General features: G+C 46.8%; 1 protein-coding gene across 1 annotated transcript in view; it reads right to left on the reverse strand.

Moving 5' to 3' along the window:
* LOC112570084 (girdin-like) overlaps positions 1-18,577 on the reverse strand; it is a 40,469-nt gene that overhangs the window by 10,594 nt on the left and 11,298 nt on the right. Inside the window, 14 exon segments of the mRNA XM_025248303.1 lie at positions 254-1,251; positions 1,254-1,275; positions 1,568-1,663; positions 1,665-1,727; positions 2,263-2,468; positions 2,781-2,916; positions 3,821-3,967; positions 4,301-4,387; positions 5,225-5,296; positions 7,523-7,604; positions 7,844-7,998; positions 8,181-8,300; positions 9,357-9,499; positions 9,786-9,855. Coding sequence (XP_025104088.1) covers positions 254-1,251; positions 1,254-1,275; positions 1,568-1,663; positions 1,665-1,727; positions 2,263-2,468; positions 2,781-2,916; positions 3,821-3,967; positions 4,301-4,387; positions 5,225-5,296; positions 7,523-7,604; positions 7,844-7,998; positions 8,181-8,300; positions 9,357-9,499; positions 9,786-9,855 — 2,397 coding nt within the window.

Raw genomic sequence — 18,577 nt, forward strand, 5'->3', positions numbered from 1 at the left:
TTGCAACACCACAGATCAGAAAATAATAACATATCTCATCTTTACATTCAGCGATTGCAAACTTTATGATTCCACAACTGTAAACCCCTGCATTCCCATGGCTGCTGATTACACTAGCAACACACCCTAGACTGACTGTTTATACTTCTATCTGAACACACTAGACAAGCAAACATAGACACAAAAATGCAGACATTAATGAACAGTCTGGCTTACAACCACAACACCAACAGGACAAAGGTGTGACACTAACTTCTCTCAAAGTGGCGATAGTCTTCTTCTCCGTGTTCATCTCCTGGAACATTTCCTTGTTTTCTTTCTCAAGCTCTTTCACTCTTGCCACTGTGGCTTGCAGCTGCTCCACATTTCGCTTGGCCATCTTGTAATCCTGTTCCAGTGTGTGCAACTTTGTGTTTACCTCATCCAGTGATGCATCTTTCATGTCTAGAGACTGGCGCAGCTTGCGGTTCTCCTTCTCCACAGCTGCCTTTTCCTTGCGACACTTGTCCAGCTCTCCTTCCAACTCCTGCGTCTCCTTTTCACTGTCCTCAAGCTTCTTGGAAGACACCTTGAAAGACTCCATCTGCTTCTGCAACTGTTCGTTTTCAGCCTCAATGTCAGCATTGTCTTTCTCCAGCTGCTGTAGGCGATTCTTGGTGGCGTCTAGTGTTTTCTGCATCCGCTGGTTCTCATTGTCCAAGTCCAGAAGTTCGAACTCAAGCTGTTCCTGTTTAGCCTTCTGTGCTTTCTGAGATTCCAATAACTTTTTCACTTGCTGAAGCTCCTTGTTCAGCAAGTCTTTCTCGCTTTCTAGTTCTGCCACTTTGCCTGAGGAAGTTTTGAGGTTCTCAATAGTCCTTTCTAGTTTCTGTTTTTCTACAGTTAAGTTTATGTTGTCCTTCTCCAATTGTTCTGTCTTTTTTGCTTCAGCCTGCAAAGACCCAACTGTCTTTTGAAGCTTCCTGTTTTCAACTTCCATGTCAGACAACTCCTGTTCCAGCTGTTCAAATTTATCACAGGTGTGCTGCAAGGTGGTCACTTTTTGATGCAGGTCACTGTTTTCTTTCTCCAGAGCACTGTTCTCCTGCTCAAGCTCGGAAATACTGTCAACATTTTCTTTGAGTTTGGCATATGAGCGATTTAACTGTCTACTCTCAAACTCCATCTTGGACAGCTGGGTGTTCTTTGTGTTGATAGTCTCCAACAAGCGCTTGTTCTCACGCTCCAAGTCCTTCATCTTGGCATCGTTGTTTTTTCACTGCGTTCACGGAGTGTCTAGTTGGCAAAAGAAAAAAAGTGATGCTACAAAAGAGAATCAAAAGTACACAAAGCATGCAAAAGTTCTAAAGGGTCAAGCCTAAGGTTGCAATCTGTGTGACTAATAAAGTGGTAACTCACAGGACTTAATAAAAATCAAGATCTGCCCTAATTAAATACAATTGTGACAGATACAAAGTTTATATTCCCTAAAAGACTGAGCTTACTAATTACTTGGAGCAATCAGAACATTGGCATGGGGTCAAAACATTAAAAAGATAGGCATTGAATCACACAGTGGTGGACTTACCTCGATGACCTGATTGAGCTGAATGTTCTCTTGCTCCAGTTCACGCACCTGCCTGTCAGCATTCTCCTTGACCATCTCTAATGCTTGCTGCAAGCTCCCTTTTCTCACCATCTCGCTTTGTTTGGTCTTCTTCTGCTTCCAGAAGCTTCTGTGTGCTCTCCTGTCACAGTAAAATTCATGCACTGTGCAGCAGTCTGTATTCACAATGGCAGCCACATAAATGAACTCCACACATTAGACGGAGAGTATGTGAACAACTTTTTAAAAGACATTAAATTCTTTGTAAAGATGCTTTCATTTCACCAAAAAGTGAAAAGCAAGCATACAAAAAAAGGAGCCACACAATATATATTTAGTTTTTAGAACATGAAATGTGGCAAACAATGTTTAAAGAGATTGAATTTCTAAACATTGTAGAGACTCTACACTAAAATGGCCGTCTCCTCCAGCGACTCAACTGCAGAACCGTGCAAGCATTTGTTTCCCTTCATTATGCATATGTTTACATGTTTAGTATTACTGACTCTTGACAAACTGCATCTTCTAAGCACTCTTTCACTCTCAGTGCATGAAGCTGGCTTTCCAGTGGATCCCTGCACACTGTGGCTTCCAGACCTGTGGGCAAGCTCGAGGTGCCGAATAAATCACATTAACCACAGATGATAATCACAAATGATGATGATTATTATTGCTACCTGTACAGACTCCTGAAGCTTTTCAATGCGTTTAAGCAGGCGCTGGTTCTCCTTTTCCAGCTGCAGATTCAGCTCTGCAGAATGAATCAGAGCACCTTCTTCCATTTCTCGCACTTTGGATGACAGCCGCTGGTTCTCCAGTTCTAATCGAAGTATCTTGGCATTTGAGGTCTCTGTAAGCTGGTCTGACAATGACCCTCTCATGCCTAAACCAAGGACAAAAGCAGAAACAGCTTACTTGTGGGTGTGGGTGAAACTGGGTAGCTGTGTGTGTATCTACAACTAGCATACTTTTAGTCTCTAGATTTTACACATGGATAAATTGTTAAACTCCTAAATTAATGTTGCTATGATGTTCTCTTTAGCTCCCAGTAATAATCTGTAAAAGTGAGTGTGCATATGACCCATAACAAAATTTCTAAAGATGCATATATAAGTAAATGTTCCTGTGCACATATATACTGGATGAGAGGTGAATAGTATAGACGTAATGTGGTCATGAAAACTTTGCTACTGACCTCCAACCTTTGCCCTTGCATCTTCAAGTTCTTTTTCCAAGCTGGCACTCTCATTCATCCTTGACTTTTTTTCAAACTCTAACCTTGCATTCTCTTCAGTCAGCATCTCGATCCGTTCACGGTCAAGATCGCGTTCCTGACAAAAAATTGCAAAATTAGGATTGTCTTATCTGTGTTGCTAAAAGAACAGATTTTAAAAATGGCTTTAATATATATATATACAGCATAATGCAAACTACAGAATGTTTGAAATGGACTGAAACTCAAAACAGCTTCTCGGTTTTCCATCACTGGAAGCAAAATGTCTGAGTCACATCCACTTTTTTACCTACTGCTTTAACAAGATGACTGAAGCTTTTTACAGTCACGTCTATACAGAAATTCTCTAGGAATATATTTAACACACTGAGCCACACATCCAGCTTATTTATTAATCATCTTTCTCATCAGTCAATTAATAACATTTTCTAAAGCATATTATATGACTATCCCCTTCAGTGTTACTGTCATCCTGCTCTGGGTTGCTGTAGGTTACCATATAAGAATCTACAGATTCTAACATAGTAGCAATTATGTTGGACATCACATCAAATTTTGCTTTAAACGGTGATTTCATACTTAATTTTTTTAATCAAAATATGAAAATTTGTGCCAAAAAATGAGGGACTGTATGAAGAAAGAAATTTGTGAAAGATTGTGTTATGAATCCAAACAGAATGGCCTCAACAAGTTCATTTAAACCAAAATGTTTCCTTATTGCAAGTACTGTGCTAGGGTAATAGGTCACACTAACAGCTATTCCTGATAAGCATGCACTGAGCTGTATTGAATAATAATAATAACCATGTGATTTATATAACCCATAATAATGCTCTCAAAGGAGCATGCTCTCAGCACTTGAAACAAGTAAAAGACATGGACAGCATATAAAGCATGGAAGGAAAAACAACAAGTCATAAAAGACAAACATAGAAGATATAAAGAGGAATCATGTAACAAACTGTGATTACCCCCATTAACTAGTGTAAATAGAAACCTACTGCATGGAGCTCTTCAATTTGTTGATGGTACTTCATAAGCTTGTTTTCTAGTTCTATAACTGTCTCAACGCGCCGCCGGCTTGTAGCTAGCTGCTCCTCCAGCATTGTGCGTGTCTCATCTAGGATGTGCACTTCTTCTCGCAACTCCTGAAAACGACTTCACTAGTCAGTGCCCAGTCATTAGAATCCAGACATAAAAAATATTTACAAAGATCAAAGTACATGCACAATAATTCTGTCACTTGCTTTAAAAATGAGGAAAACTATAACAAACTATAGCTCTTTGTGCCTTCACACTCACTGCACTGATACAGCCATCATGTTACTCAGACCCTTATCTAGCAGATTAATGATTACATCAGGTTTTTGGAGTGATGGATCTACAGTCAGATGGGAAGAAATTCATCTAACCCAACAAAGAATGAAATTGGATATAAATACTAAAGATAAAAAAAAACCCAAACAAAACAGGGTACCCACCTCTGTCCTGGCCTTGTAAAATTCAAGTTCATTGAGCCGCTCTTTATACTTGAGTATCTCCTTCTCAAAGGTATCCACTTTGCTGGCCTAAGAAATACACGCACGGCATACAAATACATGTCTTCTCCTGTATTGTAGTACTGTACAAACAGACTGGGCACCAGTTTTTCCTGTAGCATTTACTTCTGAATGACGACACGAGTAATACTGACAGTAACTAAATTTTGCATTTCAGAATTTTTAAAAAGATATCTTTGAGAAATCTGTTTGCAGGACTGTCTTTGTGCTGTTTTATTCAAGGAATGATTTTTCAAATACAGGGTGTTAGAACTAGTTTTGGTTTTTTGTGGTTACAGTTAGATTTAAAATGGTGTGTCTTTATTCTGTGTACATTTCTGCTGATAAACATGAAAGTTCTTCTGATATGCTTTTTGTCTGTCCTCTTACTTGCTCCTTTATTGATGTCGAAACACTCATTATCATTTATTATTTTGATTCTATATCTGTTTATTTGATGATTATCATCATGGTGGTGTATGCCAGCAAAGCAAAACAAAATAAATAAACAAGTAAATTGCAAAATGATAACATATTATGATAAACTATAATAACCATAATAAAAAAAAAAAATTCACACAAAGATACTTCGGGGATTACTTGTGCAGAATTCTTTCATTCTGAATCTGAGTGCTGCTTGAATACTATTGTACTGCCCTGAGGCTTACTTTCGTCTATTATTTTCAAGATTACGATGCTGACATAAAGAATTTTATTCTCGGTATTAAATGCATGCAGAGACAGCGAGCGACAAGTATCCTTGGCTCGACATGCCATGAAACTGTTTGAATTCCCCTCCCTCCCCAAGACAACCTCTCGGGCTGGCCCACATCACGTTCAGCAAATTTGCTACACCTGCTCTCTCACCTTTTCTTTCAAAATGTCCAGCTCATCTCTCAAGGACCGCGTTGTCCGCGCCTCTTGCACCAGGTCAGCGTTCTGCAATGCACGAGCGACATCCATGTTTACGACCAACAGGTGCGATTTACACACACATGGGAGAGGAAAAAACAAACAAATCCTGGACCCTGCAAAGCAAAGGGGGTTCGGAAGCTATCCTCCCCCCAACAGCGAGAACGGGGCCGCCAACCCTTCACACCTGGCTAACGTAATCACAGCTTGTTATGTCGCTCTTCTCTAGCTTCGCTCGCTCGCTCCCCCGCAGCACATTCATCGTCCAGGTAGACATCACAGTGGTGAGAGCTGTCGCGGCACTATCGTTGGGAGAACAAGGCAGAGTTTGTGGAGGGGTCAGGAGACAAAGCAGAGGTTTGTTGTGGAGGTACGAAGGAGGCCACATCTGACACGTCGGCAGCCAGGTATATAGATACACATCTTTCACAGTCCCTCTACCACGATGCTGAGTCCGGTGGCTCTCAACCTGTTCTGGTGTCTCCACAAATTCACAAACTCCTAACGCTACCCACACGCCGCATTCCGCTCGCCGAGCTGTGTAAGGGAGGAACATGAAAAAGCGCTCTGGTCTCCATTTCCTTGTGGATTAATTGTCCCTCCCTTCTCCCTCCCCACCCGGCCACCTCTCCCTGCGACACGGCACGCGCGTGGCCAGACTGCAGGACACGGAGGCAGACGACGGTAACCTAACCACAGCGGCACGTCGCGATGTAACGCCGACAATAATGTACGACGTACGACAAGCCACAGGAATGTCGTCCTAACTGCTGTAGCCTTCACTGCCTTTTTAAAAAATTGTACCTTTATGTAATCCCCCCTCCCAAAAAAAGCACTCGTTATCCACCCTGTACGTTTGTCAAGGGGTGGGTGTGGGGAGAAGCCTCACCTTCTTTTTAAACGCACGCGTTCTATTCACCACCTGCGCAATCGGGTCAACACTGCATCGTGAAATATTTATGCTCCGACATTCCACCCCGTTGTTGCAAGTCGGTAAACCACCCGAGCTAGTCGCCTTTCTCTCCTCCCTCACGTCACACCTCAGCTCCGAGGCAGAAAATTTAACCGGGAATTCCTTCTGATTCGGTACCAACAGGACTTCTTATACAGCGAGGGCGAATAGCATTCTTAAAAACAAACAAATAAACAAACAAACGGAAGCCCACGTATATTCGTATGCACGCACGCATTCAGACCTGCCTAGCCCGCAACATTCTCCATTAAAAGCACGTCCTCTCAACATTTAGCAGCATGTAGCCCTGTATCAGTAGTCTTGAATGAGAAACAATTTTTAGTATATATTTGTATATAGAGTATATATATTTTGGAGTATATAATACTTGTAAATATGTTTATTAAATGTACTCAATTCTTCAAGCTGTCATCAAACCACGACAGCATCAGCAACACAGTGACGATGTCACCAAAACAATGACAGCACCATCAACATCCCGATGACGTCACTGACATCACCAACACTGCGACAAATCGCCGCTGGACGCGGACCGACGGACACAAACCAAGCCTCGTCCCCATCCTCTCCCCACACTCCCTCCCCCGACACACACACCGCCCATGTCTCCCCATGAAATGAGACTCCGACTCCAGCACGGCGGCGTCACCCACACCTTCCCCCACAACTCGGCCACTTTCCCCCTCTAACAGGTGACTGTAACAAATGGAGGTCGCCTCCCCGTCAACCACTTGTCATGGAAGTTGGCAGGTTAGTGGAGACAAAAATAAAAAAACAAAAAAAAAAAAAACCCAGGGCCCTGTTGTGGGTGTCAGCAGGTTACCTGAGCGGGAGGGGAAGCACAAGGAAACGGTCCGACATTTCCTGCTTCCTCTTAATCTTGGCGGCGGCAGGTAATTAGACCGAGGGCACAGCCACCCTACGCCGACACTTAACAGTCAGCTAAACTGATATTTAGCCTTTTATCTGACTTACTTTGCATCATCACCCAGCTAAGGCAACTGAGACCTAGGGGATGTGACAAGGGGAACGACTGACCGACCCTTCATTCACGCTCTTTGACTTTTGTAACACACATCAAGCTCACATGGAATACCGACTGCCACGCTGTGCTGACCGTTCGTTCTAACGTCACGGTTGAACGGCGCGAAAATAAGTGTGCGGACTGCGCAACTTCCGATCAGCCTAATGCCAAGAAGAGCAGAACAGACAACAGAGAGAGAGATGGGGGTAGGGAATAGTTCTCAGCATCAAGAAGACCAGTAAGGAAAGCCACCCACCTCCTGTTTCATTTTGGCGAGATCTGTTTTGGTGTAATCCAGTTCGTCCCTCAGGTCTGACAGCAGCTCTTGACGGTCCTCTCTGTTAGAGACAGACCAAAAGTTTTTGTTTACTGTTCTCTAGCACTCTGCAAGAAAGCACATACTACCGTCACTAACTGACCCCAGGACATAACACCATTGTCAATCACTGTCCCCAGGATACAATACTACTGTTCCTTCTTATCCCAAGACAGGTCTCTGAGACATGACTTCCCCCTCCTTCACCCAGGTCGCAGACAAGGAGAACACGCTTGGCGACCAAAGATGGAAGCTACTCACAGCTCCTGGCGGGTGTGCCTCAGCTTGGCCTTACACTCGGCCAGCTCCACTGCCAGGTGATGTTTGTCAGGAGTCAACGCGGCTGCAGCCGGTGCTGGACACCCCTCCACCTGCGACAGGTAGAAGTCTCGTTCCTGCGTCATGTCCTGCAGGAACTGCACAGCACAAAGATAAAAAAAATCACACACACCCGACAGTACACTTCCTCCTAAACTCAAAATGCTTTCGCTCGCTCGTGCGCGTGTGCGCGTGTGTGTGTGTTCTTTATAAATATCTGCATGCGTGCGATGTCGTGTTCTACCTGCATACAAGCTTGCAGACAGACTTGCCAACTCACCTCGGCATGTTCGTCCCGCTCTCGTATGAGTCTAGTGATGTGGCGCAGCATCTTGTCAGCGTGGGCCTCCAAGTTGTCCGAAGGCTCGATGGCGATAACAGCATCGCTGTCGTCAGTGATCTGTCAGGGAACGAATGATAATTCTCAGAAGTCTCCACGGCAACAATGACTATCATTACAAGCTACATCTGTGGGAAAGAACAATTCTTTGACTTCATGGAAAAATCTTCTATTACAAGTTTTGTAACAAGGAGAGAATTGCACTGAAGTCGTCACGGGGGTGGGGAACGGGTAAATACGATCACATGATATTATCAACAAATCCCAGTAAATATGACCAGATAATATTATATAACAAATCCCAGCGATGGTTCGAGGCCACAGGTACATCTGTTCCAAACGTCGATTAAATTCGAGCTGAGGTAAGTCTTGCAGGTGATGTGTCAGAGGATAAGTGTCCACAGTCTTACCCTTGGGGATAACTATCGACACTTGGAGGATACACGAACTGTGCAGAAGTCTTGTCTTTAACCTGCCTTATCATCAAATACTCCAGCGCTCATCTCGCACCTGGAAACCAGTATTTGTCAGGTGGGCGCTGGCGCAAGCAGTGTTTATATTCTACCTCCACTGATCAAGTCGTACTCTACACGCAGGTCGTTGTATTCTACTATTCAAGTCCTACTCACGCAGGTTTCTCGTTATTTATCACCATGTCTATTATGTGCCAAGCCGGCGCCAGAGAAAAATAAACAAGACAACAAACAACAGGCGTTGCCGAACGTCAGGGGCTCGCGTTACGCGCTGCCCCTGTTACTCACTCAGGCGCGAGGCCGCGACCACTACGACGTTCGCTCCCCTCATCGACCGATGAGCTCAGCCATCTGCGAGAGAGAGAGACAACTGGGGAAAAAAAAGGAAAGAAAAAGAAGAGACGACTGATGGAGTCGGGTGAGGGCTGAATGGGACAAACACCCTAACATGCAAAGATGGGGAAGAAGGCAGAGAGGTAGAATGAATGATGTGAGGGAGTGAGCGACAGGGTGGAGGAGAGAACCAGACGAGTACAAACTGTCGTGTCATCGTCGGGATAACGTCCAAGCGACTGCGTGCAGACCCAACAGGCCTCCTGCACGCAAATGTCCAGTCACCCACCCAGAGCCTCGGTTAACCCACCTGTTTGATGTGCTCCACCATGGCCTCCTGCACTCGGATGTCCAGCCGTTTGATGTTCTCGATGACGTCCTCCTTCTGCTCGCACTGCACGGCGCAGCCCAGGATCAGCAGCAGCGTCTTGCGAACCTCCTTGAAGCTGGTGTCTGCGGGACGACAAGCAGACGACACGTTAGTCCTCTCTCTACCTACCCGGGATTCGTGCTGACTACAAGTTTTCAAAACGAGATGAAGGGTTATTTTAGGATCACAAGCATTAAGACTAGACTTGGTTGGTTTATTTAGTAGGAAAGTGCTTCCACCTTGCAGCGATTTTGCACTATGGGGGAGAGGGAGGGGAGAGGAAACCAGAGTACCCGGGGAAAAATTAATAAATGAATGAAAGAAAGACACCACCCAGCTCTGCCAAATGAAATCTTTACTATCGCTGACCTTTCTCTGGCTCCCTGCAAATGGCCTGGATGTTCGGTAGTCGCCAGATGACGATCTGCTGTAGAACTTCCTGTTAACAAATAACAAAACATAATAGCAGTGCTTTTGACAATATGTGCTGCACAGATTTAACAACCTCATCATTCAAACTCCATGCTTTCACAGCGCCTTCACGCACAACTTTAGTTGGAAAAAAAAAACAATCCTTTCCGTTAAATAAGGGGCTCAAAGCTGCCCCCAACCAGGTACTCGTCTTGACTGAACAGGTTTCGGCCAATGCTTTAATTGGAAAGGACACACACATCCTCAGATCGTACTTCCGAGTGTGTGCGCGTGACCAGCAAGAGTCTCTGACATGACGATGACAGAGACGAAATGGCAAACGATCAGCTTGGCCGCCTTCAGTACCACCGGGGTGGGAAGATAGGGGCGTGGCACGTCCCAGACGACGCCTGGACGCACGTGAGCCGTGGAGGGCCGCCGCCATCGTTACCGACCGGTGACGACCAAACGATGAAGACTGATGAAGACAGGCTCGGGCGTGACGCAAGCTAGAGATGAGCTGGACCGGTCACACCTCAATTCCCGGCCCCTGCTGCCCGTCGTCCACGACCCTCGGGCTGCCAGGCGTGACGAATGAGTCGCACTGATGACTGATGGAGTCGATTGCACAAAGATTCGCTCGACTTTAATTACCTTCCATTGAACCATCTGTGGTGCTTTCCAGTCAGTTCTTGAATGGACCATCCTTCCCTGCTTCAGAAGGATCAGCGGTCAACAAAGATCCCAGTTTTTTTTCTTATGTAGAAAAAAAACAAATTTTCCGCAGCACCGACGGGTTTTGAACCCTCACTACGTAGCAGGAGCAGAGCATACTGTCGCGCACCTATAAAAGGCAGATTGTGTGACAGGTCTGGGAAAATTCAGACCAGATCAGCTCGCCGTTGAACAGCTTTTAATTAAAACTGTCGTTATCCGATTATGGTTGCTGGTTGGTTTGTTAATTGATTGGTAACCAACCTGGATGCCCTATGTCAACCCCAAAGAGTACTATCAACCGAGAAAACAGTTTTTTTGTTTTGAGAGAGAGAGCGAGAGAGAACAGAATAATTGTAGGTCACGACGTCACACATAAGTCACAAATCCTGTATCAGCTAGTGACTCATCAAAATATTTTGTTACCTGCCGGGGTATCAAAGCTTAACCGACAATATATTTTCGACCTTTCGACACGAACGTTCGTCGTGTTGCTGACGTCACTTCTATCGTCAGCGGTGATGCTGGCGATACATCCGGGGGCCCCGCAGTCACCGTGGAGAGCCCGCCCACGTCACGCGGGTCAAACGTTCAGCAAACGTAACCTCCGTGTGAGCGACACACAGGAGAGCGCAGGCGGCGAGTTAGCACCTGCATCAGATAACACTTAACAGGTGTGCCGTGCGTGCTGTGCCCTCCGACTGTGCACAGGGCAAGCGTAACCTTTACCCCTCCTCCTTTCTCTCCACCATCCCGCAACCGGCAACACGGGTCTGTTTGTGTCAGAAAGTCCAGGTGACGTTCGACTTTAAACGCTGTGCTAATGAGCTGCCAGCCTGCAAGCGTTCAAACAGAATCTCAGCCAACTATAATGTGATGTCACCATGCTCCCCCCCCAGCCTGTGTGCGCGTGCGCGAGGGACGTTGTATCACGGCGGGAAGAATGCGTGAATGAGTTGGGTGCCTGGTTCGAGACTTGCCTCTGTTCGCTGGCCGGGTGTCCCAACCTCAGCTTTATGTCGAGATAACCAGCCCGCGGCGGGTCAGTAAAACTGTAGAAGTTAAACTTTCCGACGACTTTTTACAGTCACTGCACATGGCAGAGGAGGCCTTCCTTGTCCTCTAAAGGAGGAACGACAAACCTCCTTCTTCCAAAAAAAATTAAAAAAAAATCGGGATTTATGAGTAACTTCTAAAATAGTTTGCCAAATTGCCGGCCCGCGCATGCGCAATGCCAGTAAGGAGTGGTTAGTAAGGCAGGAAGCTACATAACGTGACGCCGGCCGCCATTCAGCGCTGCCGAGCTGCAGACCCCAGGGCAGCGATGACGTCATCGGTGAAGACGTCACCGACGGTGCACTGCTTCTTCCTGCCGACCTATTACCCTGGGGGCACCACCACCGTCACCAAACCACACCGCCAACCTTACCACCACCACCACTCATTTCCTTCCTGGCCAACACAACTACAACAGATCAAACACCAACCTAGGTTGGAAATATGCATTGAGGTGGGGGTGGGGAGTTGTGGGTGGGTGGGTGGGCAGTGAGTTTTGCTTTGTGAGAGAGAGGTTTTTTTTAAAATTTTAATCGCGACAAATCATCGATGTTGCTGAAGGCATGACCACGCACGACTTGCCCAATGGAAGGACGACGGACAGGGTGAGCGGCGCAGCAAACGTCAATCGTACGATTTATGAACCAAGATATAAAGGCTCCCATTTTTTTTTTCATCTGTGCTTTTGCGTCGGCTGAATCCAGCACACAACATAGACAAACATAACATACAGCGCGCGCACATACTTGACAAGGGCTTCTTGAAAGTCCAATGTCTCGCCCTCGATTTACAGCATCAGTGAGTGGCGAGGGATGTCCTGGGGGGAGGAGTGGTTAGAAAAAAAAGATGTGTAGTCAGCAACTCCGTGACTTGTGAAGGATGACAGCGCCCACAGAGTGCAGTCCGCCATCTCCTGGCGGTGGTGGTGTCTACGAACTAAACATCGTGGAGCCAGAGGTGACGAGGTTTGGATTTTGATCTACACCTCAGTTCAGATTTTACAGACGGCTGCAACGCGTCGAAATGGTATATATATATAGCATAGAACAGTTTTCAGTTTTAGAAATATGTTGTGAAGATCAGGCCCGTGACGTCATCATCTCACTCGGTGCATCTTGACAGCAAAGTGACCTGCAGCTCGTGACAGGTAAGTGTCATCAAAAAAAAAAAAATACAGGCGACAAGTGTGGATATCTGCGGTGAGGGAGAAGGTGACGTAACATCTGTGTCCGTCGTCCTCCATTCCAATCCCGCGTCACTGTTTCCCGGACAGATGTGAACGAGGAATGAACGGCGTCGTTTCCTGTTCACTCTCACGTCACAATACGTCACGAAGGTAACAACGGTAAAAACAAAACAAAATTAAAAATAAAAACTGTCGTGATAAGGCTTCGTTTGCTGACACGTGGTCAAAGACAACCAACCACAACTTTCGTGTTTCTCTTTCTCTCTCAAAGACTGTGGCCGTGGATGTTTTTCATGACAGTTTCATGCAGGCTGCAGAGGTCAGGTCCGGGCACTGCACGTGCCCCGGGATCTGCAACAACTTGGGTAGAAAACAAAAGCCGCGCTGCGACCGTGCAGCCTGGGGGTGGTACGTCACACCAGATAACAGCCGCAGGGAGCCTGCGCCTTACCGGACATCCGGTGACCGTGAAGAAGAAGTGGAAGCTGCAGCAGCAGCCTGTTACATCAGGATCAATAGCAACTTGCTGATTATCACGTTATCTACAGTATCACCGGCGTGTGTGTGTGTGAGGGTGGCGCCAGTGGTCGATCTCGGGGAGACCAGTTGGAGCTAATTCTTTCCTCCGATTTCTTCCTTCTTTTTTACTTTCTTTGGCGTTTCCGGGACCATGCCTGTCAGACATCTTTTCTTTGGTGATGAAGACGGTTGTTGTCTCCAGGTCCTCCTTGGTGCCCCAGATCTTGTCTAGTCGTTGCCGATGCCCCTCGACACTAAGCTGTACGGACCTGCGGATGACCTGCCAATGCCTGTTAGTTTTATCTCGAGAGCTGGACTCCAAGGGTAACCAAGGGGAATGACAGAAACAACAATGAGCAGAATGGATTTACGCTGTCAGCGGTACACCCGACGGAAGAGCTGAGGCCATATTTTACACCTGTCTGAGGGCAAACGTCACGTCACGTGCTGGACCTCATTCTGTGCTTGTTGATTTGTAGGCGTGTACCTTGGGAACGTAAGGGGAGGACTCACTCAAACTTGGTAAAGAACATCTTGCACCGAAAGTTATCAAGTCATCAGAAAAAACTTGCACTCTGCTAGATCTTTAACAAGTCTTTGTATTGGTTTATGATTGTCTAAAATCGTCTGAAACGTAACCGACAAAGTGTTCGTATGCGCGCATGCGTGAGAAACTGAGATGCGCGATGGCAGGTTTGTTATGGCGGCATCCTGGCAACACGACAGCACCGTCAGCTCTCTAGCCATGTCAGAGCTGGGCAACAGAGGACAACACTTGGGTACGACAGCGAACACCTTGTTGAGGAGAGGGAAAGGAGAAGGGTAAACGGGATATCTCTCTCTCTTCAACGTGCACTCATTCATTCACCCCCTCCTTCACCTAAGCTTTCACGCATTCCTGAGCTCGCGACCCACGAGACCCGAAAATTGTCGCCAAACATGGAGACAGCAGGTCAACAGATGCTAACCTATCTGAATTTGCATGAAGACTGACTCCGGAAAGGAAGGAGGTAGTGGAGAGGGGGATGGAGACAGCTAGGGACGGCTGCCTTTATTTGGTGCGACAACAGTGGACGAAAAGGGCATTCCATCCCAAAATAAATTTGCTGCATTCTTTTTTTTTTTAAAAAGTCTTCCAGACTGTATATATACCCAATCATTACCGCAGCCCCACCCTACGCCACCAACACACACATACACACACACGATGAGTGGTACACAGTCCAACGCCCGTGTGTCCAACCAGACAACCACCAACCAAACTTGCACTTTTCCCCTATCAGCCCCAGTATTGTTTGCAAAACAAAGGAACAGCCCCATAATCATCTATCGGGGGAAGGATGGACTGGGCAGCTGCGGGAAATGGGAGCATCTCAACCCTGCTGCCGTGTAATCCTTAACAAACTGCTGGCACTAAGAATGTCCATACACTTCGTCCCCACATGTTAGTTGTCGGCCTCTGCGCAAGCATTGCGGTCTGCGCGACCGAGGGGAGGAAGAAGGTCTGAGGGAGGGATGGTCACTGGCCCGATGTGCGCCAACACCACCTCCGCCGCACACACAACCTTCAGTACACTTCCGTTGATCCTTAGAAACGACGCCAACTTTCCCCTTTGCGTATATCTTAAGTTTTCTCTCTTTTTTTTTCTTCCATTTTTTTTTTCTTCCTCCGATCCCCCTTGTGGTGGTTTTTGCGCTTCACGCCTGCCGAGGCTGGGATTAACAGAGGGCCTTTGGTGGGAGCTCGGCACTGGGTCTCCTCCGTCAACTACACTGGCAACGGATCTACGGGGTTGCGACCATCTAATCCCAGACAGGAAGTTGCTGTAGACACTTTTTTTTAAAGAATGGAAATCTTTCTCAGTCTCTCTCCCCACCCAGTAAACTGTCCCCCTGTGCCAAAAACTCTTCGTTTCGCAACTTAAAACAGTAAATAAATGGAAAGATACAGCTCCATAGAAACAGCACGTCGTGTTTACGACTATCCCTTACACACCATCTCTATAAAAATTTGTAGACTATTCTTCTCATGGATGTGTGTAGGTGGACTGCTGTCTGTCTGCCAAGACCAACGCTTAGCCTCTTGCAGCGAGCCTAAACAATGAATGTGACTAAACCGGAAGCTTTGTACACAACTGCCTCGTTTTAGTAGCTAACTGGAAAAAATCGTCTGCCAGCAGTGCAGTAATTTAACAATTCTTCCATGTTCTTCCATAGTAATTCGCTTTTGAAAGAGAGAGTGACAGAATATCAATAGCAATAGTGTTCTCATCCTTTCAAATCGCCGAGGAAAGGTTGTAGACACTGAGTATGAAACTTAGGAGTGCACATGAACTGGCAGAACTAGCAGAAACCAATTCTGTCTCCGACGAAAATTCTACGACGGACAAAACGTCGCGACTGTTGTTGCTTAGTAACTTTTCCCAGTTCGCATCCCTGACTACTCGTCACTCCCACCTCACACGACTTCTCTTCTCTCCCTTTCGCCACACGGACTTTTATTTGTTTGCACGCCGTCACCTCACACTCTCTCCATCATTAACGCCACCCAACCGAAAAGACACGAAAATGACAAAATGGCGGCGGCGATAAAAGACTGCAGCGAGCTGAGGACGCCGGCAAAGTTCAGCCGCCATTGACCACCGCCATGGAGTGCCAGCGACTGCAGCCGTCTTCAGCTCCAACCTTCTGCGCGGGGGAGTTAGGGGGAGGAGGGGAATGGGATGGAGACCAGGGGAAGTGTGTGTGCGTGCGTGTTTCGTGGGAGGAGGATATGGGGGAGGAGGAGGAAATCAAAGATCAATACTTCAGAACATGTCGGCATCGGCTGCAGAGGTTGAATGAACGGCGTGATTTTTAGTCGAGTGCTCTAGTGGGCTGCTCTGGTTGCTGGTGGTGGTGAATTTACACACTTCTGCCGAGAGCTTGTTTAGAAAGCGCGAATTCTGACATGATTGTGTGTGTGAGAGAGAGAGAGAGCGTGTGTAAGTGTGAAAGGGTGCACGAGAGAAGCTGATATATAAAGTCCAAGTTCATGATGGTGAAATTGTAAGACCGCCGCACACACACCCCGATGACAAGGAGACTGGCAAGTTGCAGGTATCAGGGTTTGTACCCGTTCCGTTTCCGCAAAGTGGGTAAGTCCTGAGGAATTCGGTCGGAGCATTCGTTGACGTTTAAGGCCGAGGACTCTTTGTTCCTGCCCCGGTGTGCAGTCAGTGCCGCGGCTCCCTGCTCACCACCCGCCGTCTTATCAAAGCATGAACAAAAGCAGCGGTACGTGCCGAAGCTTAGTCATCGGAAATCTGTTACTTTACGCTTAAAGTGATCTCCCCGACCCCCATGTCTAACAAAGCCGGAAAGAGAGCAAAGTAGAAGGCGCCCAGAACCTTCTTCGGGTGAGCAGAATGTCCCTGCGTCTGACTACAAGTGACTGTAACAAGCAGGCGACCAAACGCCTCATTTGTCTGGTGATTAAGATCGGGTGTGCACTTTGAACTCTGTAAGATGAGCCTAAGCCCAGGCGTTTAGCCCGGCAAACACCAGTCCTGTAGTTAGCTCGACAGTAACAGCTTCGACCTTTGCAAGGAATCTTCTGGGTGCAGGCACCGTGCAGCAGCTGCCTGCGACTCGGAGAGGTCTGGGAACGCCGCACCGCCAGACCTTACCCTTGCTGGACACTCAGTCCCTTTAAGGATCACACCAGAAGCGCTGTCTGGATCTCGACCACTGTTCTGGGCTTGAGTAATTTTTTTTAAAATATTGCCATCAACGAAACAGGGCCCGGCAGTCTGTTCAACAGGCTACGACCTTGCAAACTACACTGAAAACATTCGTTTCCATCGAGCCAGTGTTTTATCCTCCTACCAAAATCAGAACGCATCGCTTCCGCTTTAGACAAATCTTAAATATCTAAATACATAGGAATATTCGAGAAAGTTTTTCTATAGCCCTCCTGTACAAAATTATCTCAGCCTTGATCAAGCCATGGACGTGTATAGGTGGACTGCTGTCTGTCTGCCAAGACCAACGCTTAGCCTCTTGCGAAGTTCTCCACTGTTAGTCTCGGCGAGCCTAAACAAAGAATGTGACGAAACCGGAAGCTTTGTACACACCTGCCTCGTTTTAGTAGTTAACTGGAAAAAATCGTCTGCCACCAGTCCAGTGGTCAAACACTCATCCATGTTTATCCGAGTAAGAACGGCTTTTGTCAACCGCGTTCTCCTCTGTGTGTGTGTGTGTGGGTGAGAAGATGTGCGTGTGTGAGTGAATGAGAAAATGTGCGTGTGTGTGCGCGTGCGTGTGTTTCACTCACTAATCATCCTCCACGAAGCAGGCTAATTAAAACGTTCATCTCCTTTCAGCCGGCAAAGTCAATTTTCTGACAGTGGCTGCCCCCTATCCCAGTCGTGATAAAGGTCAATATTTCTATGAAGCCCAGCCCCTGTACAATGTTGTGCTCCTCGCATGTCCAGGCTTGCCGTGTGGAGGCTCGCCACACTTGTAAACACACCTACTGCGTTTGCGACACACTTTACCGCCAGCCTGTCATTCAGCTTCAAGAAGTGCAAGAGGTTTTATGAGCAGCACAAACAGTCAAGAGTTCTACGCCTTGCAATGATGTTTAGTGGGCAAACTTCCCACCCACCCCCTGCCTGAATGGAGGGAATTGTATTTGTGTGTGTGTGTGGACATACAACACACAGAAACATATATAATCACCCGAGCGAGCTCACACACACACAGTTCCCCCTCAACTGTCCCCTTACCATCCCCCTACAAAGGAAGTTCTTCGCCTGAAAGTCAGTCGGTCACCCGGGTACCTACTATTACTCATGGGCCGTAAGTAGAGGCAACGAAAACGCACCTCTCCCTGACCTCTACCCGCCTGACGACGGCTCATTGTCGCACCTGACGAGACAGGTAGGGAACTAAAAAAAAAAAATCTCAGCGCCAGGTAAAACCGTTTCATTGTCTTCTGCGGGACTTTGGTGAGCGCTCGCATAACGGTTCACAATACGTGTAATCACAGTCACAATTCACTCACACTGGGGATTAGCTGTGAGCTCTTTCACTGAGCCACGCCGCCTTGAATTATTAAGATATTTATGTGTACACAAACGTACAATTATAAATGTTTACTGGGATCAAACAAACAAACGAACACGCCTGAAGCAGTGAAAAATAGGGGTAGCATGGCAGTTTATAAATGACGGCAAAATATTCTACAGAGAAAGGGGGGGACACTGGGAAGGGGTGATAGGGGGTGTTTGTA

Source organism: Pomacea canaliculata, linkage group LG8, assembly GCF_003073045.1.
Source record: "Pomacea canaliculata isolate SZHN2017 linkage group LG8, ASM307304v1, whole genome shotgun sequence".
In the NCBI taxonomy this organism is placed as follows: domain Eukaryota; kingdom Metazoa; phylum Mollusca; class Gastropoda; order Architaenioglossa; family Ampullariidae; genus Pomacea; species Pomacea canaliculata.